The sequence below is a fragment of the Aphelocoma coerulescens genome, chromosome 2 (assembly GCF_041296385.1).
Source record: "Aphelocoma coerulescens isolate FSJ_1873_10779 chromosome 2, UR_Acoe_1.0, whole genome shotgun sequence".
NCBI lineage: Eukaryota > Metazoa > Chordata > Aves > Passeriformes > Corvidae > Aphelocoma > Aphelocoma coerulescens.
The window spans coordinates 103,938,188-103,965,351 of NC_091015.1; the positions used below are offsets into that span (position 1 = coordinate 103,938,188).

The 27,164-nt window shown below is 37.5% G+C and overlaps 1 protein-coding gene across 5 annotated transcripts in view; it reads left to right on the forward strand.

Annotated features, from left to right (window-relative positions):
- The window catches only part of GABBR2 (gamma-aminobutyric acid type B receptor subunit 2), a 469,815-nt gene that overhangs the window by 198,427 nt on the left and 244,224 nt on the right, over positions 1-27,164 (forward strand). For all 5 annotated transcript variants that reach the window (XM_069004222.1, XM_069004224.1, XM_069004225.1 and 2 more), the window contains one exon: positions 25,919-26,020. In XM_069004222.1, coding sequence (XP_068860323.1) covers positions 25,919-26,020 — 102 coding nt within the window. The remainder of the gene's footprint in view (positions 1-25,918; positions 26,021-27,164) is intronic.

Here is a 27,164-nt window from a genome sequence, read left to right on the forward strand (position 1 = left end):
AAAAACCATTTTTTCTGGTGGACATGATGAACACTAAGGATTTTTTAAAATTGTGTTGCATTTTGCACACTGACAATGCAACATCTGCAAAAATCAGCAGGCCATCAGGGTCCATTTTACCTAAGTTTAAATAATTTAGTATCTCTAATTTCTAAGTCTCATCCTAGAAAATGTAATACTGGAAAAACCAAAATTTTTCCCAATAAAAGCAGCTAACAATAAGTCTTCTCAACATAGTATATGTTTGTTGCTGTAGAGAAAGCAGGGTAGAAGTATTATTAATCTAGAATTTTATTTATTGTAGCCTTGTTTTGTCATTGTGTAGTCTGCAAACTTGCATCTGAGTTAGTGGGCAATTCTGATAAGAATTCACTGGATAAGCAGAGGCAATGAGAGAGTTATTGTGGGTCTAAGAGGGAGGGACAATACACGAGATATCTGTTGATGTTTCAAATGTCAGCCAGAAAACAAATTTAAGACACCAGTTTTTGATAGCTGTAGGTATAAATTATGCAGACTTCAAGGTGTTTTTTGACTTCTTAGGTTTGGTTTCTGAGGATCAAAAGAAGAGCAGAGCTTTCCACTCTCCATCACAATTGCCAAGAGGTTTTAGAGCAGGAAGAAAGACATTATTTTTTTGTCCATGAATGAGCTTGGATAACATAAATGTTTAATCCGGGAGCTCTGAATAGTACACAGTAATTTCATCCTAGAAGGAGTGCCCTACCTTCAACTTTGAACAGTAAAAAAGAAAGGCAGAAGATATGAGAGACATGCAAGGCAGTAAAAGGAAAATATGGGAAAAGACATGAAGAGAAGAGAGTGAGAGCAGGAAAACCGAGACAATTATAAACGTAACTGTTTAACTATAAAACTCTTAAAAACCATCTCTTCATAATATTTACTTTTTTTCAAGGTGTCATGTGCCTGAGATCTTCCTTCATATTGCCTTATTCCCAATTCTTGGCTGATTTCTATAGCAAAATCTTAGAAACAATTTAATTCAAGTTTTCTTGACCTTGCAGAGAATTAATTCCTCTATTCTGTCTTGTACCTATGCTTTTGTATAATTCAAGTTGATACATTAAGTCTTCACAGAAAGGCAATCTCTGAAAGTGCCTTCTACTAGTAGAAGAGAAACAGAAGTACTAGATCTATTATGATTCTTCTGGGCCCAGGTAAATATTTAGAAGCCATGAGATTACGGGAGGTTCATAAGATTATTATATAGGAAATGAGGACAAATCAGAGAGATAGAACCTTAGCTCAGGTCTGTCCCTCTTCATAGGAAATGGTCTGTGTACATTCAGTTACATAGTGGGAAGCCATTTTTAGGTGAAAATTGTAAATAGTAATTAGAAGTGACTATGTACAAGCAGCCTTTTAGAACCTTCGCAGATGAAGACTACACAGCCTCCCTGGGCAACTTGTGCCAGTGGTTGGTGATCCTCTCAGTTAGAAAGCATTTGCAGATGTTCAGATGGTACTTCCTAAGTTTCAAGTTATGCTCATTGACTCTGATCTTGTCACTGGGCACCACTGAAAGAAGCCTTGCTTCATCCTCTGTAAACATATTATATCAATATATATAAATGTATATATTAATGTATTAATATACATTGATGAGATTTCCCACCAAGTTTTCTCTTCTTCATGTTGAAAAGTCCCAAATCTCTCAACCTTTCGTCATAGGAGAGATGCTCCTGTGTCTTAGTCACCTTCATAGCCCTTCTCTGGTCTCTCTCCAGTGTGTCTACGTCTCTTGTATTGAGAAGCCAAGAACTGAACCTGGCACTCCATGTACGAGCTCAGCAGTGCTAAGTAGAGGAGAAAGATCTCTTTCCCCTACCTGCTGTGACAACACTCCTTCATGCAGCCCAGAATGCCATTAGCTTTATTAGCCACAAGGGCCCATTGCTGACTCACTTCAACCTGGTGTCTATCAGGAGCATTTTCACCAAGCTGCTTTCCATTGGGCAGATCCAGCATATATTGGTGCATGTTGTTCTTCCTCCCTAGCCCAGGACTTTGCACTTCCCCTTGTTGAACATGAGGTTCCTGTCAGCCCATGGCAGTATGACCCTACTGTGTATCAGTCACTCATCCGAGTTACATGTCACCAGCAACCTTGCTGAGAGTACCCTCTGCCCCATCATCCGAATCATTAATGAGGATGTTGTACAGTACTGGAGCTGGTACTGACCCCTGGGGTACACTGCTACCTTCTGGGCTCCACCTAGACTTCATGCCACTGGGCACACCCATTTAGGACAGTTTTCAATTTGCCTCACTGTCCACTTGTCCAGCTCATACTCTATTAACTATGAGAATCTCATGGGAAAAGGTCAAAAGCCTTCCTGAAGTCTAGGTAGACAATACACTCCTTCACCTTGACAAGAATTGATGTGAGGTTGACTGGCCTGTAGTTCCCTGACATTTCCTTTCCTCCAGTCTTCAGCACTTCTCCCAGTCACCATGATTGTTTAAAGATTATTGACCCAATACAGTATCACCTACATTGGTGTGCTTGGTAGTTGCCCACAAGATCTCAGTTGGCTCATCATCCGTCCCTAGGAAGAGCTCCATATAGCCCAGCTGTTCTGCCTCATAAAGGGCAACCCCACCTCATCATTTTTCTCCCCTCTTCCCAAAGGACTCTGTATCCCTCCATTGCATCACTCAAGTTACATGATCCATCTGACCTCATCTGTGAGCCCCATAAAAAGGCAGCCCCACAGCTGCTCACTGATACCTAAGTCATCATGCTTACTCTCCATGCTGCAAACATTAGTGTATGGGCACTACAGAGGCACCCCACATGCTGATTTCCCAAAGAGATGGGAAGATTTCTCTGTGATAGTGCCTTGTAGGCACATCCTTGCTTACATCTTGCAGGTGACCCTGCTTAAGCTTTGTTTTGTTGATTTTGTGATCCCTTTCGGTCATGTCACTCCAGGCCCTTTACTTATCATAACTCCCTTCCCTTCACTGTCTCAGAGTGCTTCTGGTAACTCTCTCTCCTCTGTCATTCCTAGTTTAAAGTGCCTCTTTACCAGGTCAGCCATTCTGCTGGCAAAGATAACTTTGTCCTACTCAGTGAGAAAGATCCCATCTCTCCCAAGCAAATGTTTACCCACAAACAGGGTTCCATACTTGTAGAAATCAAAACCCTCTCACCACAACCAGCTCCACAACCAGTTGTGGATATGTATTACCACCTGCCTCCTCTTCACAGCCTTTCCCCTCACTGGCAGGAATAAGGACATCAACACCTGGGCCCCTATGCCCCTTACTACTGCCCGGAGAGCTTGAATTCACTTTTGATACTTTCCGGGCAGCATTACTTATATTGACATGGAAGAACAGCAGGGGGTAATAGTAAGAGTGTCAGAAAAGCTGTGGCAGACTCTCAACATTATCCTGGATCCAGGTCCCCAAAAAGCAGCAAACCTCCCGAGATCACAGGTCAGGTTCACAGATGGGTTCCTCTTCTTCAGAGCAAGGAGCCACCCATTACTATTTCTTATCACTTCTTCCTGGTGGTCTTGCATGGTTTAAGGTTAGGTTTAGGGGACCCAAATACTTTCCTTGAAAGCACATTTCAGTCATCTTCAGGATTCACTAGGCTACTGGGAGGGTAGTGAACCTCTGTCATATTTGTAAACCTTTATGTGAAGCAGCAGTTTTCCTCTGGGTGCCAGAGATCACTGACTCGGCATGGACAGCCTGCATCTCCACTGCAGCTTGGTGTCCAAGGAAGGAAGCTGTGGTGTCTCCAAGAAGTCTGTGTGTCTGTTTGTCTGTCGCTCTTTCATCTTTCCTGCTCTTGTGCAGCCTGTGTCACTACCACACTTGAGACTGTTTATGCTGATTTGAACACAGTTGTGTGCCTTCCTCTCTCTTCCCCCTCTAATTTGGTTTGGGTTGGGTTTTTTTTTGTGCCCTTCTTCACAAGCTTCTGTGCTTGGCTGTCCCTAGGAGCTGAGCTCTGGGCTTGGCTCTTACAGAGGCCTCTCCTGAGCACCAGCTGAAAGGATTCTTGACCCTCTGTGATGAGAAGATGGCTGCAAGGAGGACTCTAAGCATCTTGGGTCAAGGGCACCTGGTCACGTTCATTAGAATTTGCTAGAGCATTCTGGGGCCACACTCGCATGGCTCCCCTTATCTCATCCTTGCCTGACAGTAGCAGGCACCTTCAAGTTTCTCAGAGGATTTATGAGTTTTCTGATTATTCTGGACCTTGTGCCCAGAGGATCACAAAGCAAAGACCATCGACAGCTGCACAGACTGCTATGTCTGTTTGGGACACAGGAAAAGCAAAGTCTTCATGGAGATAATAAAAAGGGAGGCAGAGGGCAGGAAAAATAAATCATAACATAGTTTTATTAAGGGAAAATTATGCCAGAAATGGTAAGCTAATTGATTTCCTAGAACTGTTAGAGGGGATTTTAATGCTTGGCTGAATTTTATTTTGGTTGGTACAGTGCCCTGCAGGACCTGGGCAGAACAGGGAAGATAGGATGAGTGCAGTGAGTTCTAAGCCAGTTCATAAGCACAGCCAGAGGGAAGACTGCAGCAAACAGAATTATTTTGAGGATAAAGAAGTTGATAGTGACTTTTTCTTTTTAAAGGAATAGCCCTGGGACTGATTGTTTTAATTGTATTTATTCCTTTCTTTAGGGAGAACAACTTGCAAACTTGTGAAAGTTGTAGATGACACAGGGAATAAAGAAATTCCCATTACAAAAAGAAACAGATCATCGCAAGGGTTGGTCTGTATGATCTTGTTAACAGGAATTAGAAAATGAAGTGTGGTAGGCTTCATATGTGGTAAGCTTTCTAGATACTCCAGGATTTTAATTAAATATATTCCAGCTGTTGCTGAACTGTAAGACATTGGTGATGGTTTCAAATACCCTTCTTTTTTAACTCTCTTCCTTTGGATCATTATAGCTGTAGCCTTAAATATTTTATTGCAGATTTAAATTTTAGTTCTGTAAAATGTTTTACAGCCTACAGCATATGAAGAGACTTCCCACATGTGGATTTTTTAAATCCATGTATCAACTCTTTGGTTGTACCAGGCAGTCCCTTTCAGTGATAAATTCTTGTGGATTTTAGGCACACCCCATTATAAACAAGAATCTCCTTTCCTTGTTCTTTCTTAGATCCAGTCAATCAGGATTGTAACTGTAAGTTCCTCCTGCAAGTGCAAATTTTTGATTTGCCTAATCAGTGTTCTATCACTTTATGGAGAACTTAAGAAAAATATATTTTTTCTTTTTGTTTGAAAATACAGAATTAATCTAACTCTGATTGTTGAAAATTTTATGATAATAATTGTACTGTTATGATATTGAAGACACACTTGAATGTGTTTTAATTTTTGCCAAATGCCTCTTTTTTAGTCTAGTTCAGACAAGCTACTTGGGCATTGTATTAGTATTGCCTGGCTGAATGAATGCATGAGGACTTCTAGCATACACATTTCTAAACTTTGTCTGCAATCAATACAGTCAGAAAGAACTTTAGATCAACCCTTTCTGTAAATGTCAAAAGCTAAATCACATACATTTTAAATAGGAGTTAAATTCACTAAAACTGTTGCAGTGTCTGTCTTGGCTTCTCCAGAGTTCTTTGCAATTGCTGTGAAGGAGCTTTCAAGAGGTTCATAAAGCTAGGTCTGTAAAAAGTATATAGGCTTCTTATCTCTAGCTTCAAAACCTGTAGAGTTTAGTTGTTCTTCCTCCTCACACAATTGATGGGGTAAATCATTTTTGGGTGAATTCCCAAAATCAGAGGCAGAGATGACAGCACACAGACCAACAAACTAGTAAAGGTAACCAAGAGTCAGCACTGCAAATTCCATGTATTATAAATGTGGCCATTTTTCTAGGAAGTTAAAGCCTTCCTCAGGGGCTATAGGGATGTACTTCCATGCATGCAGAATTTGCATCCCCAAATAAATTTCTGGACTCCAGAGTGCTGCTCTCTACACTTCAAAGGCTGAATGGAGGTCAGTGCTTTCTCTCTGAAACCTGTTTATGCAGATGATGATATTTTTGCTTTAGTTTCTCTTTCAAGAACATGCCAAGGAAATGGAGATTCTCTTTTCTGTTCCTTTCTCTTTGAATCCTCTGAAATGAATTAAAAATCACATCAGCTCACTGCCAGGATGGGGACCTGATCATCAGAGTGGCAGACATCTGCAAACTTTTCTGGCAGTAACTCCAAGTATTTTTGCTAGTGTAATAAATGGGAGCATAACCCATTCCAGAAGGGTATAGTGTAGGTGGAAAACAAGGAATATGTCCAGGTACTTTTAAACAGATGCATAACAAGAAATGCTTATGTTTGCTCTGCGCTGCTCTGAGGGAGGAAGGTGGGTGGTGAATTCCTGTACTTCATTCTGCAAATTACACATGTACTAAAGGGAGGAGGAGTACAGAACAGAATTAGACAGCGTTGTAGAGAACATTTATCTTGCAAAACTTTTTTAAAGTTCAGCCTGTATATGGACATTGAGCTGGCAGTATTTGGATGATAAAAAATGAGCAGATGTTGGTCTCTCTTCTGCAGAGACTGTTCTAATCATTCCTTAGGTATGCGCAGTTAGTAAAGCAGTTTGAGCAGGAGCGCCTTTGCTGTGCCTTTGTTTGCCATGCAGAGACATATTTGTTCTCACATTTTACATCCCCAATCTAAATAGGGGTTGCTAAGAGAAACGCAAACTTAACCATGACAGACAAGACAATATATGGCATTAGCAGGTCCTAGCTGCTAAAGGCACACCAAGGCTTCTTTAATAATGCTCTGTGATCAAGTGCAACTTTCCAGACAGGACAAACAGGCATCAAGGACTAGGCGAACCTGTTAAGCTATCTCAGTTGCATACCTAGGATGCAGTTACTTTTCCAAATAAGTAAATAAACAGTAGTATTTAGAAAAATGCATCAGTCAAAGTGTATGTGTGGGAAACAGGAGGCTCTGTCTTTGCAGTTATCAGGGGTGGTGCTTTGCATGGTGATTGCTGAAACCATGACTTCCTACAGAAGCAGGAATCCATCCATAAAACAAACATCTTATTCAATATAGAGCCATATTCCCCCATAGTCCCTCTGGCCTTCAAGCACAGGACACAACTAAGTGCTTGTTTGCAGTCACTAAGAAGGAAGCAGGAATGTTTTTCATAGATCTTACTCGGCCCACTTTCCCCCCTTGCTTTGTGCTGAACTCTTTTGAATCTTGTCATGTCTCCAGCTTGAAAATTTCCTTTCTGTGATACTTCTGCCTCTTTAGGTTGCATGTAGAAGAGGTATGGTCTACTGTACCCTTCATCTGTCTAAAGTCATTCCGTAGATGAGATACTAATTTTATACAAAATGAGTGCAGAATCCAGCTGCATCTTTATTGATGAAAGGTGTAGCCTTTACTTTCCTTCAAGTCATTTTCATCACTGCCCAGCTTCATCAAGAAGTGTCCACATATCTTTTCAAGACGTCTTCTCTAAGAGTGTAAAACTTCAATTTATTTCACCATTAAAATCACTAGTTGGTAGGTATAAGAGGGTGAAGTCTGTTTCAAAATACAGCAAATTATATAAATTTTGATTTTCGCTACATGTTTTTTTATCCAGTCCTGATAACCACATAAGAATTCATAGGCGTTCAAAGACTCTTAGGCTGGCATGGATCCAAATTGCCATGCTCATGCAGTGTGTTGCATGTGTAGTTCCCGGCTCTCATGTGTTTCTTTGTCTACACTGAAAAGTTATACTCCTCACAGTACCAGAGATTGCAGGGCTGTTGGCATCACATTGAAATGACATTCCCTGGAGAAGGGGAGGAGGGAAATATATGAATTACCTTTTGATTATGGTACACGGCACTGTAGCCTTTAGCTCTTATTTTGTTTTCCAGTCATTTTCTTCACTTTAGCTTTATTTGTTTAATTTCAGGCTGTATGATGTTCTGATGCACTAGCAAACCAATTTGCCTACAGTCTAGTAAAAATCTCATGTTTTGCCTCTGTCAGTTCTAATGATTGTAAAAGTTTTTGCTCTTGCACTGGTGGAACAGACAGGTGCTCTGTGTTACCCTTGTCAGTCTTCTGCAATCGCTCCTGAGGTTTTCCCTCAGAGCAGCTTTGCTTTGCTTGTCCAGCTTGGTGGAATGAAAAAGCATGGTATGAAGTTTTCTCTGGTGGATATCATCACCCATGATTTCATGGGTGGTTTCATTTATATGAATACTGGACACTTTAGGATGAATGCAAAGGCAAAAAGCAAGAAGTTCTCAACACTGTTTCTCCTGAAAACTAGCAGTTTTGGTATTTTTCACTTTTCTCAAAATTACTTATCCTTTGTGAAGCTCTACAAATACAAAACTAATGAAATCCCTCTACCTTAACTGCCTTGTTTAGCTTCAATTTTGTGTCCTTAAATTGCTTTGAATAACTTGTTTCGTTCTTTCCATATAAAATACTTTCTTAAATTTATCTCTGATTGAGACTTTCTTCCTCTGGCAAGATTCCTGTATTTTGTTGACCAAAACTGTTAGGCAATCTTTTTACTAAAAAAAGGTAAAGATTAATTCTGAATGGTCTTGGTAAAACAGACAACCAGATTCAGAATTGGTCATCTTAAATATTTACTGTACTAAAAGGGTGTAACCCATGTAAAGTTTCAGCTTTTCAGATGAAAAACTGAATACATGCCTGCATAAGTGACTCCTCAGGGCCAGAACGCTCCCTTTGCTTACAGGAACTGCTCTGTATTTGGGATTCATTTTGTGTAATGTTAACCACAGGGGAGGGAGATTATGATCCATAGCTGAGTGAGATGATGGGTGCGGGGGTCAAGATCACAGGGTGCAGGGTGATGGGAACAAGTGAGGCTACAGGAACAATAAAGCAGGGTGAGGGGACAACTGCCTCAAATGTCTATAGTCCCTTACTGAAAAGTACAGTAGAGCACTGCTATGTTGTGACAGCTATTGTCATTGATCTGAGTTTAGTGAAAGTAATCAGGCAGCCTGAAATATAGAACATACTGAGGTTTGAATGCAGCCATATCATATCTGCATAAGAAAAAAAGGGTTAATTGAAAATAAATTGATTCTTTTTTATTTCTCTTGTGGGAACATCACTTCTGCTGAATGAATATTAAGCAGTCTGTGGCAATTCATGATGAAGTAAATGATTCACATTTACTAAAAAGAAAGTTTAAACAAGGCAGATCCTTTGAATCCGTGGTGGAAATTCTATGTTAGTTTAAAATAAAACCGTAGACAAGAACTGAATGCACATAAGTTTTCAATTATTAGAATGAGAGACTTCTTTCCTGTAAAACTTGACATAAGAATGAAAGACAGGGAGGGAAAAATAATGCATTTCTTTTCAGATGTACACAGTATGTAGGTTTGCATTTCAGTCAGCAATGCAACGAAAGAAAATGGATCTCGACTGTAGCTAGGCTTAGCTGCAAACTTTTATCTGTGAAAAAAAGAAAGCTAAATAGAATTACTTGATAAGCAAATGCTGAACTCTATGGGACCTGAGATTTCAGATTTTAAGAGTATGTCTGTACCAAAAAAGAAAAGTTCTTACCTGTCTCCAAGACAGAAGGAACTTTCAAAAGGGATTTTGTTTATTAAGGCTAAGATTCTGCCAGTGTCCATCACATGGTTTTGAAGCAGCACTTTCTGACTTTAGTCAGCATTGTGCCCTCTATTTTGCAGGAATTCAGACTGATAAATTTCCTTTTAGCATTGAAATATTTGTATTTTTCCTTAAAAAGCATGTTACATTCCAGATCTTAATACAGTGTTATGTGGTACAATGTAATAATCTTTCCCTGAGGTTCCATTGCTGACTATGACATCATATGGTAGGGAATATCCTTTCAGTCAGTTTGGATCAGCTGTCCTGGCTGGGTCCCCTCCCAACATCTTACCCATTTCCAGTTTACTGATTTTGGGGGACAGGAGACAGAGAGAAACCTTAAACCTGTGCAGGCACGATTTAGCGATAGCCAAAGCACTGGTGGGTTATCAGTGCTGTTTTAGCCACCAGTGCAGAGCCCAGCAACACACAGGCTGCTGTGAACAAAGCTGAGTTCATAACTTCATTCCAGCCAGACCCAGCGCATCATGTTATTCCTTTGTGCTCAGGTTTCTGACAGTGAATGAAAGTCATCAGTGTTTTTAATCAGTAGGCCTTAAACAGTTAAATATAGCTACTTTTGGCCGATATAAATGAATTTCCCTTTTTTATTATCTACAGGGATTTATTATCATTTTGATCATGTGGACCTTGAAGTAGAAATAAATGAGGGAGTGGAAGTTAGACTGGATGATAGTAAAAAGTTCAACATAGCAAAGTTTGGTTTTATCTAGTCATAATGTAGATCACTTTTTGGTTTGTTAAGGGAAAATGTTACAGAATCTAATTAATGTATGTGTAATCCTGCTGCTTACCATGTATTCATGCTCAAGAACACCAGAAGGCTGGGAAATTCACCACTGTCTTTGTCATTGTCTTAGTGGCTAGTGATACGTATTAAAAAATGTGTCTTATTTCATCTTTAACTTCTAGTCACTATATTCTATGTATTTTTGTCTGCTAGATTAAAGAGATTGGAGTTAGAAAATCTCTTTAAGTAGGTAATTTATCATGTACAGACTATCATCAAGATTAAGTTCTATCTTAATTCATCTTAGAGCTCATTTAGTCTCTTGCTGTACAGTCTATTTCCAAACTGCAAATCAATCTTACCATTTTCCTCTAAAGTTTGAGCTCTATCTTGGCATTGTTTTTAATGGAAAACCTGGATAGAATTGGCTATCTTCAGTTTTGGGAGATGAGTGTAGGTACTTTAGCAGTACTGTAGGCACTTAAGCATATGTCTTTTTTTGCTAGGCATGTATCTTGAAGTGCACATCTTTTTGCAGGTGGGCAGATTGCCTTCAATCCATGATGCAATCCAGATATAGGCTGGCAAACTCTGAACTGTGCCCAGCTAAAGAGTGAGTAGGGCTAAGGTTTCCAAACAGGGTTGCCTGCATATCAAGGGGTGTGTAGGATAGTCTGTTGGGGTGCAGGAAGAAAATTACCACTTTCCATTTATATTTTTTTTTAATTTTTATCTTAAAAAATAAGGAAGAAATTAAGCTTTACTAATATTTAGTATACAAATTGACACTGGTGCATTTAGTCAATCCATGTGTCAGATGGTCACACAGAATTCCAGAGGGAAGAGGGAGTACTTCTCAACATTGGGGAGTTGAGAGTGGCATCCTCACTCATTGATTCACTTTTATATTATTCCATGTATCACTGTTTACATGTGTCCAGTTAAGTGGATTTATGGATTATATTATCTAGTTTTCACTAAACTACAAAATGCACAAGGAGCTTAAAAAGAATCCTGCAGAGTAACTGCAGATCGAAGATAATACTGATAATGCCAGTAGAAGTGAACAAGAAGAAAATGACAGAGCTGACATTTCTCCTCCTGCTAGTACAAGCTCTTCATCAGTCACATTATGGATAACAACTATGATGAGCCAACCAAATCTCACAAGAAGTGAAGCAAAAAACACTCCCCCAAATTATCAAGATCATTTGAAATACAGATTTATAGCTACTATTGCTAATAGTAAACCTTGCTCTAAAGGTATATTGTGCCTTGAGACATTTGCTCTTGACAGTATATGAAGCCATTGCAATTATAGAAAGACATTTAAAATTTAAGCATCCAGAACATGAAAACAAGCCTCAAGTGATGTTTAAAGTCATGTGATAGTCTGTCCAGTACTTTGCATAACTAAACATAATGATAAATATTTAAAAGAAAATTCTGACATTTCTTACTTAATAGGAAAATACAAAAAGGCCCATATTATTGAGGAAACTTTTGTTCCTCTTGCTGCAGTGAAAATGGCTGAAATGATGCATGGAAAACATCATCAAGTAGGGTGACAAAGTCTATTGCTTTGTCAGCAAATAACTGTTGTAAGATGTACAGAAGAGTTGAAGAGTTGCTGAAGAGTTGAAGAAACATTAAAACAAATCGGGCAGTGTAGGATGTTGGGTGCATCTGGGTGAAAGTACAGATATTTCTAGTGTATCTCAGGGATTTGTTGGGTTCTATTTCAGTAAGGAAACAGATAAAGAAGTACTTCTTTGTGAGCCATTGAAGGAAATATGTACTGTAGAAGGTACATTCTTGGTAGTAATAATATGAGTCATGTTTTATGGAGAAAACCATGTAAATGTAACCACTAATGCAGCAGCTGGGACAAAAAAAGGTATTCCAGAGGGTTGCAGAGAGAGGATCACATGTGCAATTCCTTCACTGTGTCAGTCATAGGCAAGCTCTTGCAGCAAAGAAGCAGGAGCTGAGCTGAAATCCTGCAGGGTGCTACTGATGTGGTTAATCTTATATAAAAAAGACCTTATAAAGCTGAAAATTAATCTATTAGACTCTATTATAGAGCAGTTTGGAGAAATGATGGAAAACTAAGAGATGCACTGCCTTATAAGATATTCTCATTTCCTCCATTTCTCCTCTCCTTTAGGACCATACTTAAGAGTATCCCATCATCTGGTGACATAGGGTGTCAGAGCAGGGAGAAAAAGAGGGAGGATTCCCATCCTCCTTTCTCTAATACACATTCTTAAATGCAAATATCACTAGTAACTGATATTTCCCTTACTTTGATGTGTTCATATAATGTGGAGGAAAATATGTTTCCATGTCAATGGATTGTTATTTAAACATTTGTTCACGCAAATTAGTAATGAATGGTCAGTTTCTTAAATACTCTAATAACGCCTGCACTTCTAGATAATATTCATCAATTTTTTTCTGGCGTTAAAATTAATAAATAGATAGAAATTTAAAGAATTATTCAGATTGCAGGATCTACAAATCTAAATTCAAATATGTCTGCAGAGCTTTAGCAGAAATGTTCTGTAAAGAAAGAGAATATAATTTAAACAAAATTAATGTCTTTCTTCTAACTCCCAGTCCAGTACAGCTTCTTGCCAGAACAGAGTTTGCTTGTATGGACTATGAGACTATTCCCTGTGTTTCTAAGTCCCTTTCTTTTTTAAAGGAGGGAGGTTAATTTTACAGGCAATTCATATTACAGTTTGGTTTTGGGTTTTTTTAATGCTAAATGGGCATTATACTTCAGACCAATTCAAAACACATAACAAATGGCATGGAATTTACTTAAAACTCGTAAATAGATAGAAGTTAGTTTGGAGGAGATTATTCAATTCCAATGAAGTCAAATGCATAATCCTTAATGATGCCATGTGTGTACGCTCCATCCTGAAAGGGATAAAACAAAACATTGTATATGCTTATGTAGGTACCAAAAATTTTTTCATACCATATTGTTTTTTGGTCTTGTGGGGATATAGAAGTTTGATTCCAGGGGTTCCGTGAATTCCAGACACAATCCATAAGGGTAAAAAGAAAAGGGCAGCAACACTAAAAAGTATTAGGTCACATGGTCAAGGAGATGACCCAGTCCATAACAAACAGACATAATTTTTACCATTTGAAGCTGCCAACAAGTTGCCCAAAGACACAGATTGAAATTGTTTCCTTTATTTGCAGCATAAGGCACTTCAAGTAATTCTCGCTTGGAATTCTAACCTAGAAGATTTAGATGAATTAAGGACTTCCTCTCAGACAGTACTGATAGACTACTTATATTTTTGTACAATTTTCCAGTCATGGATAAAATTGGCTTTACTTTCTTAAACCAAACAGCTTGTATCAATATGATTCTGGAGGATTCTGCAGGAAAACAGAATGTGAAGCCAATGAAATGAAAAGATGCCACCATGGTTTTTTTAACTGTATTTCTGTAAGAATGAGTGCAACCCCCATAAGGCTGCTTAAGACAATCTGCCAAGATGCACCACAAGGCCTATTCAGAATCCCATTGGGAATAACATAAAATAATGTGCAGAATTTATTACAAAGGACTTGATATGCAAGAAATTATTGTGATTTAAGAAGTTTCAGGAAAAGATACTACAAGGAAGAAATCTCAGAGCACAGAAGTCTGTCAAAGAAGAGAAAGAGCAATTAACAAAGGCATTAAAGGGTTCAAAAAGATATGTACAAGAGCCGGGGGAAAATCTCTTTTCTAGAAAGACTTTTTACAGGTAACTGCAGTATGGCTTCAGCCAACAATTGAAATCTCAGCGGAGGAAGTATGTGAATCAAACTGAGACGCTCAAGTACAGTAAATTATCACTACCATATGGTGTCCTTCTGAGGATTCTGAAGTAAATAAAGTGTGAAATAACAGTCATATGCCATTGCAGGAAATGTTGCTGCAAGGTTTTCTTCAATATTAAAAAAGATGTTCATATAGATTCTGTATTTTCTTTAATCTTGGAGAACCAAGGGATTATCCCCAAATTCCAAAATAAAGTTTAATCACCTAATAGTTCTAGAAAATAGAATAAAAATACTCTAATAGTGACACTACTTTTTCTTGCTTTACCTTAATTTAACCTTGATTAAAAAGTGAATTTAATTCACTTAGCACATGTGAATTGATTACATTAACTGGAATGGGTTAACTGAGCTATTAACTATCTTGCTTATCTAAATTTCTGCTTTCCAAAGAAGAATGTGATTATGGATTCTACCTATTTTTAATTTTTTTTGTTTTTTTAACAGAGGTGGTTGCTCTCCAAAGCCTTTAGCAGAGGACAGTCATGTCTCTCATGATGAATTTGGGAAAATCACTGATGTAATAGATGATAGTGCCATTATCAGTTTTTAGGGGAAAGAGATGTGAGGCAGAGAGATTAGAAGGAGAAATAATAGTTTAGTCTGTAACTTTCTTTTCCCCAGGTGATATGAACTACTGTAGCTCCCCTTATGCCAGAGAGTGTCATTTAAACATCAATTATTTTTTCTTCTGCAGACTTTTAGCACATTCTGTCACACTCCCTGAAGCAGCCTTGAACTTCTATTTGCTGCTGCATATAAGGGACTTCCTAGAAATCACAGTTGGATATTGTGTCTAGTACATGGCACCTTTTCAAAATACATTTAAGTAGTTGAAATTGTATGCCTTGTCTTTTATTAGTTTTGAATTTTCAAGCTTTACTTTTAGGTTTATCCTTTTTTCCTGAGCTCATGGGTGCTCTAAATGCAACTAAATTTTAGATACCATTAATTTTGCATGTGATCCACTTATGTGCACTTCTGACATTTTCTAGGATCACCTCTCTTCTTTTTTTTGTTTGGAAACAGAACAGTAAAATCAAGACATTTGTCCAGGAAGCATTTACTAATGGGTAGACTCAAGCAAGGTTTCCTACAACGATTAAGACCATAGCCACCATACAGCTCCTGCTGCTTCCTCCTAGAGGTGTAGCATGTAATCACCTTGTCAGAGGTTTACTGCACTGAACAATAAATTTCCCAAATAGAAAAATATTAGGTGTCTTGGGCCATTTGAAACTCCTTGCTGCATCAAATGACAATAAAATTCAACTTATCGAGTATTCTTTTCAGAATGTTTAACTCATTCTACAAAGTCATGTAAGATATGTAGATCTGAATGTAGCAACAGCTAAATAACAGACTTGGGCACCAGTTGGGATTTACAGATGGAATTTATAGAAAAGTCCCTTCTGTAAATAAAAGCATGATTGGTATTTGGGGATGATCTTTTTCCCCTAGTTATGTAGCCTTTCAGCTAGCCTGTGAGATACTATGTCTATTTTTTTGAAATATGGAGTACTTAGTGGAGATCCAAAGGGAAGGACGTTGTTCCCGTTGTGAAGACTGCCACTGTTAAGATTGTGAATTTCAACCTTCTTTTGGGTTGTAGGCTTGAAAGCAGGGAGAAAAGAGATTTTCCTGTAGCACTGACAGTATCTCAGTTGTTCAAGGTTTCATAACTGCTCAGTTTCTCCAGTACAGGTGGGTGAGTGCAGACCCTTGATGCCAACTATTATAGCCAGATTCACAATTCTTCTTTGGAAGGTCTGAGCTGCTGATGATTTTCGGCATCCCACAGACAGAGAGGATGCAAAAAAATTTTTTTAAAAAATTTTGCTTCACAAATATTTGTGAAACTATTTTGGTATTCTGCATTATAAATATGAATAAAGCTAATATGATGGCTACACAAAAAGTCGATGCTGAAGCATTTGGTCAGAATCAGAAGAATCAGATCAGCAGTGCTTGCATGTACCAAAGGTGGACATTTGGGTTTGTAGTTTCCTCAGATAATAATCCCAGTGATCACAGGAATGATATTAGTTACAATCTGAGACAAAAAAAAAGTTAATAAGTGAGTAATTATTTACACATCAAAGACGCTAAAAAGTTATATTTGAAAATAAAACAGTAGTATGAAATTTAGATACATATAACCAAGAAATTAATAAGTACTTTAGTGTCAGGTATCTTCAGTTTATTTTCTTCTGACTTTAGTTTCCAAATGGATTACAGTTACAGTCCTTATGTGATACAAAATTCCAGTCTTAAGAAAACATAAAAGCAGGGCTCAATTTAATATACATGTGCAAGTGAAAAAAGTTATTTGAATGTAAATGATACACGGTGGAGAGAAAAAGGAATATTTATTTTAAAAATCTCCCTATTGCTTATCTCTGCCCAGTAATATCACTCCAGTTAGCATCCAATTTAGTTCTCTAATGTAGCAGAACCTCTCTGAGTCAGAAGAGGTAGAAGGTAACTTCTTCTGTATTTTTCCAGAAAGAAGGAACATGGGGCTGAAGCATGGTTCATATGGTAAAATTTTGTATATTTATAATAAATAGCATTATCATTTGGTGCAACATTGTAATGTAATGACCTTAGATCCCTGAAGTGGTGTCTTGTTTTCAGCTTTTCATTTGAAAGAAATAGAGATTTACAGTGTTTAAACCACAGGGTTTTTTTTACAAAGTTGATATAAACAAAGATATTTAGAACAGTGGAAAATAAGTTAATGAAAAGCTTTATTAAACTGTTCTCAAATTTTAAGCAAACTTATCCCTGTACTCTTAAGAAGCCTAAAGCCCAAATACCCTCCTGTGTAGCCAGGAGGTCAAGTATTCCCATTGCTCAGACATAGACCAGAATTAAATTTCAGCTTGATATTGCTGACCTTTCCACATTTAGGAAGTCTGATGAATATGGATTGCTATTTTGGATGATTTTTGAAATAATGTAATAATTCCTTGTGATCTCTATTCTCACAGGTTCTATAATTTCCCTTTCATCAAAAAGTCATCCCATTTTTTTATTAGGTAGATGTTTCTTCCTTTTTTAGTTTCCCACTGAGGATTTTATTCATAGTTTTCAGTTGATAACAAGACTTACTCCTGGATGCAGAGGTTTTCATAAATGTTGGCATAGCTTCCTGAGTCCAATGCAATTAAACCATTAGTAAGGAGCTGTAGCTTTGGTACAGCAACTGAGTGCATGGTAAAGCTTCAAATTGGTCCAGGTTTTCTGAAAGAAAAAATCCCAGTGCACAATGACTTTAAAGTTTTCACAAAACCCATGGTTTGAACAAGCTTTCTCTACCAGCCAAGAAGTAGAATAAGACCCTGTGTGTTCTCCCTCAACCATTGGGTGGACAGGTTGAGAAGGGATGCAGGAAGGCAGCCCACTCCTCTGACCTTGCCCCGAGAACCTTTTATTAAGGTAAGGGATCTTCAGGGCTTCTGAGTTTCAGTGGATGACAGGGCTACTGGAGCACCATTTTGAGATGGGATTAGATTTTGAGACCTGAAATTCATCTAGAGTTCAGCTGTCTGTATCTGAGAGCCATCTGAGCTCCATTTATAGTTAATGGGAAAAGGAGAGGTGTTCTTCCAGGGTGCAATTCATCTCACCTATTTTAGACATCTATTTATTGATGAGATGACTCATTTGTTAGAAATGCTCATTTATCTTAACTTTGGCAATATCCCTATAACACCCTTCCTAGTTAGTGTTGGAATAAAAAATATTTCATCCATCATGGATGAAGAGATTTTAAATGTATAAATATTAGGTTGCTTTCAATCTGCCTAATCAAGGAGGATTTTACATAAAGGTGCTTCCTTATGTAATTATAAATCAAAGCTCTTTTGGCACTGATAACATTTTCTTAAGCAATATTTAATTATCATTCATGTTTGAATTATCCCTCTCAATTAATTGTGTTTAGAATAGTTTTAGTAAATGTGCTCTTCCTGAGTGTAATAAATGTGTTTGACATGTATGTGTATGTAAGAATTATTAACTACTACACATTGCCCACCTGTAATATTATAGTCAGATGTTGAGTCCCTAGATTTTGGTGCCGTAGTCGAACAGTCTTTGTTACAGGTAGACTATTACAGAAGTGGGTTTGAGGGTGGTGGTATAGTGTGTCTTTCAAAAGAAATTAATTATCTTTTTCTAAGCTGTGATTTAATCTTTATTTCTGTGGTACTGTGAGACTTTCCATCTTGTTCTATTCTTATTTCCTAGGCTAGACTAAATTCACCAATGTAAAGCAGCCTTACTATGTATTCTAAAGGGTTTTAATTTATTTAATTTTTTTTTATTATTTCTTTAAGCATTTTTTTCTCTAAACTGATACTCTAAACCCTGTGAAATTTAATTTCCCAGAAAAAGATGCAGGTGTATTCTATATTTTTCATTTGATGTTCTGATTGCGCTTCATACATAATAATATAGAGCGCCTTTACTTGTCTGCCTCCACATTCCCTCCGAGAGAAAGTGTTGAGTATTTCAGCACTCCCAGTTACTTGAATGCTTGCACCAACTTCAGTAGTCCTGTTGCATTCCCTTGCTTTAATAAACAAGCATTTCTAAATTCTCACTTAATTACTTGCACTTCTGGCATTGGTTTATGAATTATTAAATAATCTATTCTCAATATCGCTTCTATTTACCTTCATAATACCTGACATGAAAATTACTGTTGCATAATATTACAACCTCCAGACCCTTTAATTTTTTCTGCTTTCTCTATGAGTCACATCTGATGAACTTGTAGAAGGATGGTTGTCCTATTTTCCCTGGAAAGCCATCAGAAATCACATTATCCTCAGTTGTGTAGATGGTTTCTCGCAGTGAAGAAACCAGAGGTAGATTTTGTGTGTATTTTCTTTTCCAGTTTTGTTCACTGGTGCTCCTTAACTCCTCATGTGAACAGATGCTATTTCTTATAGAATATATCATTACTTTCAATCCTTCCCTACTATCTTTGAGATCCTTTTTGGCTTGGCAACACCTTGTGTATTTTTTCCCTGTAAGGAATGTACCATGACTTTCCCCTCTCTGCTGTACTACTGAGTTGTGTTTTAACTTGTCTTAGTGAAGTCCAGTCTTACTGAAGAGAGTTAGTTTTTGCAGACTGCTCAAAGTCCTGCTGAACATGATGTGCGTGTTCTTAACATGCTTGTAGATTAAGTGGAACTTAACCTGTTCATGCTTTGTTATAGCGCAGACCCCTGGGGCTTTTTCCTAGCTAAATTTTTATTTCACTGTAATGGTGCCTTCAAATACCTCCTAGCAACTGATCCACCTCTTGATAAGATGAATTGATTTTATCTCTTTGTTGTAAAGAAATCACCTTCTAACTTGGATTGTTCGTAGGTCACCTTAAAGCTCCCTAATTAACTTCCCCCGTCGCACAAGAACCCTGCATTCCTATCAACTCTTTTTACACATAACTGATAGGTTTAACATCAGAGTTCCTGATTATGTTTAACTTCTGTGATCAGAAAACACAAGAAAGGTAAAGTAAGAAAATTTCTTTCTTCCTTTAGAGAATATGGGAGGAAATTAGAGCATTTTGTAGGTGACTTCATAGAGGTTTCTTTTTAAATAGGTATGATCTGTTTGATGGTCACACGTGTAGGTTTTATGTGAAATCATATTTACCATACTGCCATTCCAGGCAGAAAGGAGGATAATAAAAATTTTTAACTGGAATATGTAGTTATTATACAAATATAACAAAAATATCATTAGCAGTGTTATTATTACTCTCATCTGGAAGATTCAGTCTGAAATATGCAGGTGCTTCTTGTAGGCAAGACTCATATTGATTGCATTAGTTTTCTGGTTAGAGCCAGCTACTAATATCCTACTTCAATGAAAAAACTCATCTTTTTTATGAAAGTCTTTACTGTGGCAGTTTATCCAAGTAGAAATCCAATATTCCAGGGTTCCTTCTTCCCTTCCTGTCCAATGAAAACCATAAACATGGTACTTTTAAAAAATATCTGATTTCTTTTGAACAAAAAAGGAAATCCAACAGAGTTCTGATTTCATTTCTCCTTTACACAATAAAACATATCTAGTTTTTTAGTTTTCCACTAAGTGGAACTCTTTCCTAATAGCCAAAATAATATTTTACTGTTTCCTCTTGGATTATTTATGCTTCATCTTTTATTTTTGCATTATCTATCTGCTTCACATAAGGTTCTACCACCTGTTCCACTTTTGTAGTCCCAAATGGTTTGTATATCAATGAAAGAGTATCTCTGTAGTTTGTATTTCTTGGATGTAAGTTTTCACTTAATGCTTCCAGGCCTCTAAATGTGAGTGATACATTTGTTCCATTGGAATGGAAACAGGGATAATTATGTTTGCTTGTAATGCATCATGTATGGTGAGACCTCTGTCTGTACTAATCCCAGAAATTGTAATCTGTCCTATGCAGTTACTCACAATTTACATTTTGTCCATGTAACGAGGAAATATTTTTTTATCATTCAAGCATTTATTTTGTACACACATATGTATATGTCCGTACTGAAACTCCTACAATATAACATTTTAAAGTACACTGTATATACTGGGCAGCAGGAAATCTTAGTAAAATATCTGACTGTGTAATCCATCTGGTCTGACCAGTTCTCATTTGTTAGGAGTCTCTTACGATCAACATCTGGTAGGATTAGACTGCCCTGAACGACAAGGATTTAGCTTGCTGTACTTACATGCAGCTTTAGTGAACCAAAAGGTCATCAGAAATATCTGTTAAAAGCAAAGTAGTATGATTAATCTAAAAATTATTAAATTCATTTTGTAACTGGCAGAGTTAGGATTAACTGAGTGGACTTGCCTTTGAACACATAATTTGAAACCTGGTTTGAAATGTTGGTCAGTGGAGACCCCTAAATCCAAACTATCATCACTAGATTGACAGTTCATCAGGAATATCATCTTTATTTACTATTTTCCTCAGAAAAAATTGATAAAATTGGCTTGCAAAAAAATGAAATACTGCAGTCAAGTGGATTCTAACTATTTACTACAGGTCACAAGGTGCTTGCACTAATAATCTCACTGAAGTGAGCAATCTCATCTCTCCTAAAAGGAAATCACGATGTGTGCAACTTTTGTACCCTTGTGAGGGACATTTATATATTGTGTGAAGAGAATCATCATTCAGAGTTTATATAGGAAATAAAAAAAAACCAAAATTCAGTGTTGGGTCCCCGAGAGCACCAAAAGCCCTTTCTGCTCCTGAGCAGTCCCCAAGGGCTGCACTCCCCTCCCCACCTTCCTCCTCCCCAACCCCATTTCAACTAAACTCAGCGCCATCAGTCCATGCCTCAGTGATGCTGTGGGAATGCTGGTTTCTCATTCTCTCCATCACACCTAAGCCTGGCAGGCACCCTGTAGGCTTGTCCCCAGTCCTGTCATTTTGGTATGGACCTGCCCAGCAATCATGGGTTCTTTCTGACCCTGGTTGTTTTTACCACACCAGATCCTGTTCCAAACTTGTGGATCGACTTCCCAGCTTTATGCTGGACCTACCTTATTACCATGGAACTTGTGTGGAGGTGTCACCTCATGTCTGAAACTGGCTGTTCTCTCCAAGCCTGTCCTGCTCCCCTTGCTGGGTTGCTGGCTGGTGAGGTCCTGGTCCGGGAGCTGTGCTATTGCACTTGCACCCCTCTTCCTTAGGGAGCCAGACCATGCTGCTCCCCAACATTTTCTTCCTTTCCTTAAAGCTTACATGCATTCTTTCTGGTACAGACCACAAGTGTGTTGCAATTTTATCTCCTCTAGACTCATAATTTTTTAGAGCTCACTTATTTATTCTGTCTACTCTCTCAATTTGCTAGCAATTAAAGAAATTAAAATTTCTTCCTTTGCACTGCAAGTTCTCTATTCCTCAAAGTCCCTGTATTTCTTTTTTCACAGGGGCAGGGTGAGGGACTTTGTTGTTCACCTCTCAAACATCACTAAATTTGATACAAGAGCTATGAGGTAGGCATGTATTGCTATCCACTTCACAGGAAAAATATACATCCAGACTTGGTAGCAAACTTTAAAACCTTTATTTCAGTCATAGGAGCTGAAGCAAAGAGCAGCTCTGGCAGAATGAGAGAGAAAAGCCAGTTCTCTTGCATCCCATCTTCTCTTTTGCCTAAAGCCAAAGGGCCATCCTTTTCTTCCTGCAAAAGCATCCCTTACAAAACCTTCATGTTTTGGAACTTGCACCTGAGTAAACATATTTGCACCCCAGTAATTTTTGAAGTTCACCACACATAGATTAAATATGTACTATGGTGAAATACTGATTTCATCTAATTTTGTAGGCAGAGCAGTGCAAAAGTGTATTTTTTGGTTTTATTTTTTTAATTTTTTTTTTGGCTCCGAGTGATAGACTAAGGTCTCTGAGCACTGGTTTATGAAAATTTTCAGGTTTATTGATAATCAGATCTGGTAGTTCCTGTTTTAGGAAAATGAAATATTGCTGTCTTTAAAGTACATAAAGTTGATATAAACAGACACAGAGCTACAGCCTTCATTAAATTGCTAACAAGGGTCTAAAACCCCGTGGAATTACACTGCTTCTGTGTTATTGTGGTGCAAGATTTCCTTAGCAACTGTGGATCCCCATAAAAATTTAATGCAGCTTTGGTACCACTTTCTACAGCAGTTTCTAAAAGTTGAAATTATCCTATTTACACAACAAAAGCCAGAAGCACAGAAGTTTACAATTCTTTTTACTTGGAGTCGGCAGAATGAAACGATTGCTGCTGAGCTCTAAAACTGCTTGCACTAAAACTGCTGGTGATACACTTTCCAGGACTGCAAGCATCTGCTGAAACAAAACATGCAACATTTTGTATTCTCAGTTTCACAAATTTTATCCAAAATTGGAATGTTTGTATCAGGAATTGGCAGCTCTAGAACTGGAGGTGAGGCTTTGCAAATTCAGACTTGGGACCTAAATCCAAGTCAGAAGTTTCTGTAGTTAAATTTATCTGAAAGAAGTGAAGAACCTCTGTAGAATGAAAACCACAAGATTCTGTTCCATGATATATTTAGAGTATTTATAAAGGAAGAAAAGAACCTGAGGTTGGTGACAAAAAATATGGAAATAGGAAGTAAAAACCGGAAAATATAGTGAAAACACTCCAAGGTTGGTGACAAAAAATATGGAAATAAGAAGTAAAAACTGGAAAATATAGTGAAAACACTCCCAGACCAGGGACACAGGATGACATGTGTCAGACACAGATCAGACCATTGAAAGGGAAACATCATCTTTTAGAAAAATCTTGTAAATTCTTATAAAGCTGTGAATATATTGTTGGGATAGTGGGAAAGAATCATATTTCTTTTGGCAAAATCTTCACAACAGATGCATCTGGAAAACATCAAATATCTGCTTGCAGCAGTAAAGGGAAAAGGTTTTCGACTTCTTTGACACAAAATCTAGTAAGGTGTGTCTGTTGGAAGATTAATCAGTAGATAAACGAAAAGTCTAAGAGCTCTGAAAGCCACAGATACTTTGCTCCTAGCAGATTAGCTGGGGAGATATCAAAGAAATTTCTCAGTGGCTGAATTGACACTGCTCAGAAAAAAACCCCAAACATATGCAATTCCTCAGTTGCAAAGTTCTGAAGGGATGGAATCCCAGCAAGTCAATAGACAGTATGAAGTATCATTTTTATAATCATCAGCCTTGTGCTCAACACTGAAGCCTATCTATAAGTTTTAACAATGTTTAATGTGTGTTTTCTATCAGTGTTTTTCTGTTAATAATGATCTAATTTGACTAATCAGTATTTGGTAAATCAGCTGTTTTCTGCTCAATTTAGCTGAGTAATGTTAACCTAGCCTGTCTTTGATTAAAAGACTGACTAGAACTGTTTAAGAAGAAAATCAAGAAAATATCAGAAAAGCAAATCTGAAACTAAAAAAATTCTTGTCATACGGAAGAAAGGACAGTATTGGGTAGAAGCATATGACAAGTTGTATTCCTTTGTAAAGTACATTGATGTTAAGTAAGGAGAATGTTACTTTTTGTCAGTATCAAATGATAGTGATCTCTCACACTAGGTAGAAGGATTTTGGACAATAGCTAAATTATGATCAAGAGAGGTTTGTTTTCTTGTGTTATCACTGATGGTTTGTTTTAAAAAAAACATATTTTTTTGTATCAACAAAGACTTCTGGTGTAAGGAGCAGTTAATGGCATTGCTGGAGCTAAAATAACAATAATTCAGTTTTGTTACTATAGTAGCAGAAAAAGAAGTCACTACTGATCACTTTTTGTGAATACATTTTCACAGAACGAGTTTAGAAACTGGAAACATCACGGAAGGATAAAGGATGTAACTCAAATCTTGGTGGGCTGACCAATCTGACTTGCTTCTCTAGGATAAAAAAAAATTAATAAAAAGTAACTTATATGCCCATTTGTTTTAATCATTGTGAAAGGTTATAAAGTAAAAATGTGTCTTAGTAATTTTAAAGCATGACTAAAGGGGATAAGATGACACAGAGGCCACGAAAGAAGTAATTAAGGCAGCTGGTGTAGCGATGATTGTCAGGAAATGACCCATACAGAGGGTCATCAGAAAGTATCTGCATATGATACACAGGCTTTTAAATTCTCCTGTTTAATATCATGTATCTTCTACCTTCTGTTTTCTGTGTTTGCATGTGGGATACCTGTTTTACACTGATTTGCTTCTCCTGTTTCTGTTATTACAAACAAATTAAATAAACAATCACTGCAATTGATGTGATCATAATTCTGTTAACTTAAAATTGGTGTGCCACTCTCTTCATTTCAGTCTGTAATCATGTTGCAGACTAAAATTATTTTTGGTTATCTATTAGGAATAGTAATGTGAAACTGTCTTTGCAATCACGTGGTTGGAGGAAAACCAGCAGTGATTAAGACAGGAAAACTTGAAGTAGTTTTATGAGAAAAAAGCCTATTCTATAAGGGTATCAGTAAGCCATATTGCTTTGTATGTTATCTGGGTTCTTTGTGGTATTAGGCAGCTCAAAAAGGACAGTCTTGCCACTATTAAACAGGTGAAAAAGTCTGTTGCATGTGCCACCTTCGAGCAAAGTCTTGCTGCCCCAGGGTATGATGCATGGTCTAAGAGAGGGGTAGGCCATGGAGGAGTTCATTAGGCTTTATCAGTCCCTAAATGATGTAAGCTAAGCTCTGCTGATTCATGCTAGGACCAGGTGAAATCAGTACTTGAGAATGTGTAAGAGTTTCCTTGATGAGTCTTTTCCCTTTATACTGTCTCGAACATCACTTTGGCTACAACAAAGCTTTTGCTCCTAACAGCCCTGGAAATACTGGAAATGCATCCCCATGACACAAAGTGGGAGCCCAGCTTGTGGGGCTATGGTGAACTTTCTGCCACACATAGTAAAGTCCTTTCCATGGTCTAGCCATTGATAGTAGGTTGTGGTCACAGAGGACCAGTGCCATGATCACATCTTAGGCAAAATGGAAACATCTCTGCGGGTGCATATGTCATCATCGAGATCACTGCTTGTCATTACAGATATAAATACAGTCCATCTGCCTCCTTCTCACTGGCTCTTGGTTCACTAGTTTGCCTTTTTCTCAACTTGTGACAGGTGAGGAATGATCTGACTGGTGTCCTTTATGGCGAAGACATCGAGATTTCAGATACTGAAAGTTTTTCCAATGATCCCTGCACAAGTGTAAAGAAGCTTAAGGTATGTGTGGCTGATTGATGAAAAAGAGGAAGTGTTGTTTTGGGGTTTTTTTTCTATGAAGAGGAGTAGTGAAACAAAATTTGTGTTAGAATGACATATTACTACATTCCATTGCATAATAACATCCAAAAAATGGAGTCTTGAGCACCTAGTCCTGCTTAAGTTAATGAAGGTCTATGTGTATAGTAAATTTTTATAGTTCCCAATGATGATGTTAAGTAAAGAAAGTTGTTGCTGACTTAATGTTTGTACCTAAAGCCCTAGTCATAGTGATATACGTGTGAAAATTCTTGAGGTCTGGAACCAGAACCCTTTTAAGGTAAATTATCATGTAGAAAGAATATTGAGCCTCTTCGCATTAACTTCATTACACATTTAGATTAAATTCTTTGCTAACATCATCTGTGTGATTTCATATGAATCATAAGGAAAAAAAAAGGAAAAGTAAATTTGGTAGCAGAATAATTTCCCATTCTTCTCTTATTATAATGATTTATTAGACTTCTGGCATCTCATAAAATTAAAACTATATTTTAGCATTACCATGCAGTGCAACCAGCAACAAACTAGACACAGGAGATATGAATCTTAAACTGCACATGAGCATGAAAGAAATGATTGAACAGCAGGAGAAAGCACTTTTAAAAGGCGAAGATCAAATTGTTTCTGGCATCAAGTGCATATGACACACAATCAAAGGCACAATCCTGGAAATACTTAAATATGTGTAAAACAGGATACAAAAAAACCTTAATAAACAGAATGATATTGAAAAAAAAATAAAATTAAAGCAAAAATATTGACCTGTGTAAGACTAGACCACTACTGAAGGTAGCTGGAAAAGTTCTGGAGCATGGTGAACTAAGTATGCTTTATTATTTCCACAATCTAGAGATGTAAGCCTGAATGTTTAAAGTATTAATCGGTAAAGATTATGTTTGTGGGAAGCCATTTGTGTCTGTCCAGTCTAAGCCAGTTTGCTTTTCCTGTCTGAGTTGAAGAGACTCCAGTAGGTGTTACAGTAAAGTCCCCATTTTTGACTAACAATAGTATAATAACAAGAAAAAGAAAAGCATATTAAGCATGTATCTTTAGGCTGAAAGTCAGAAGAAGCAATGTGGTTCTAGCTTTCTTGTGTGTTGTA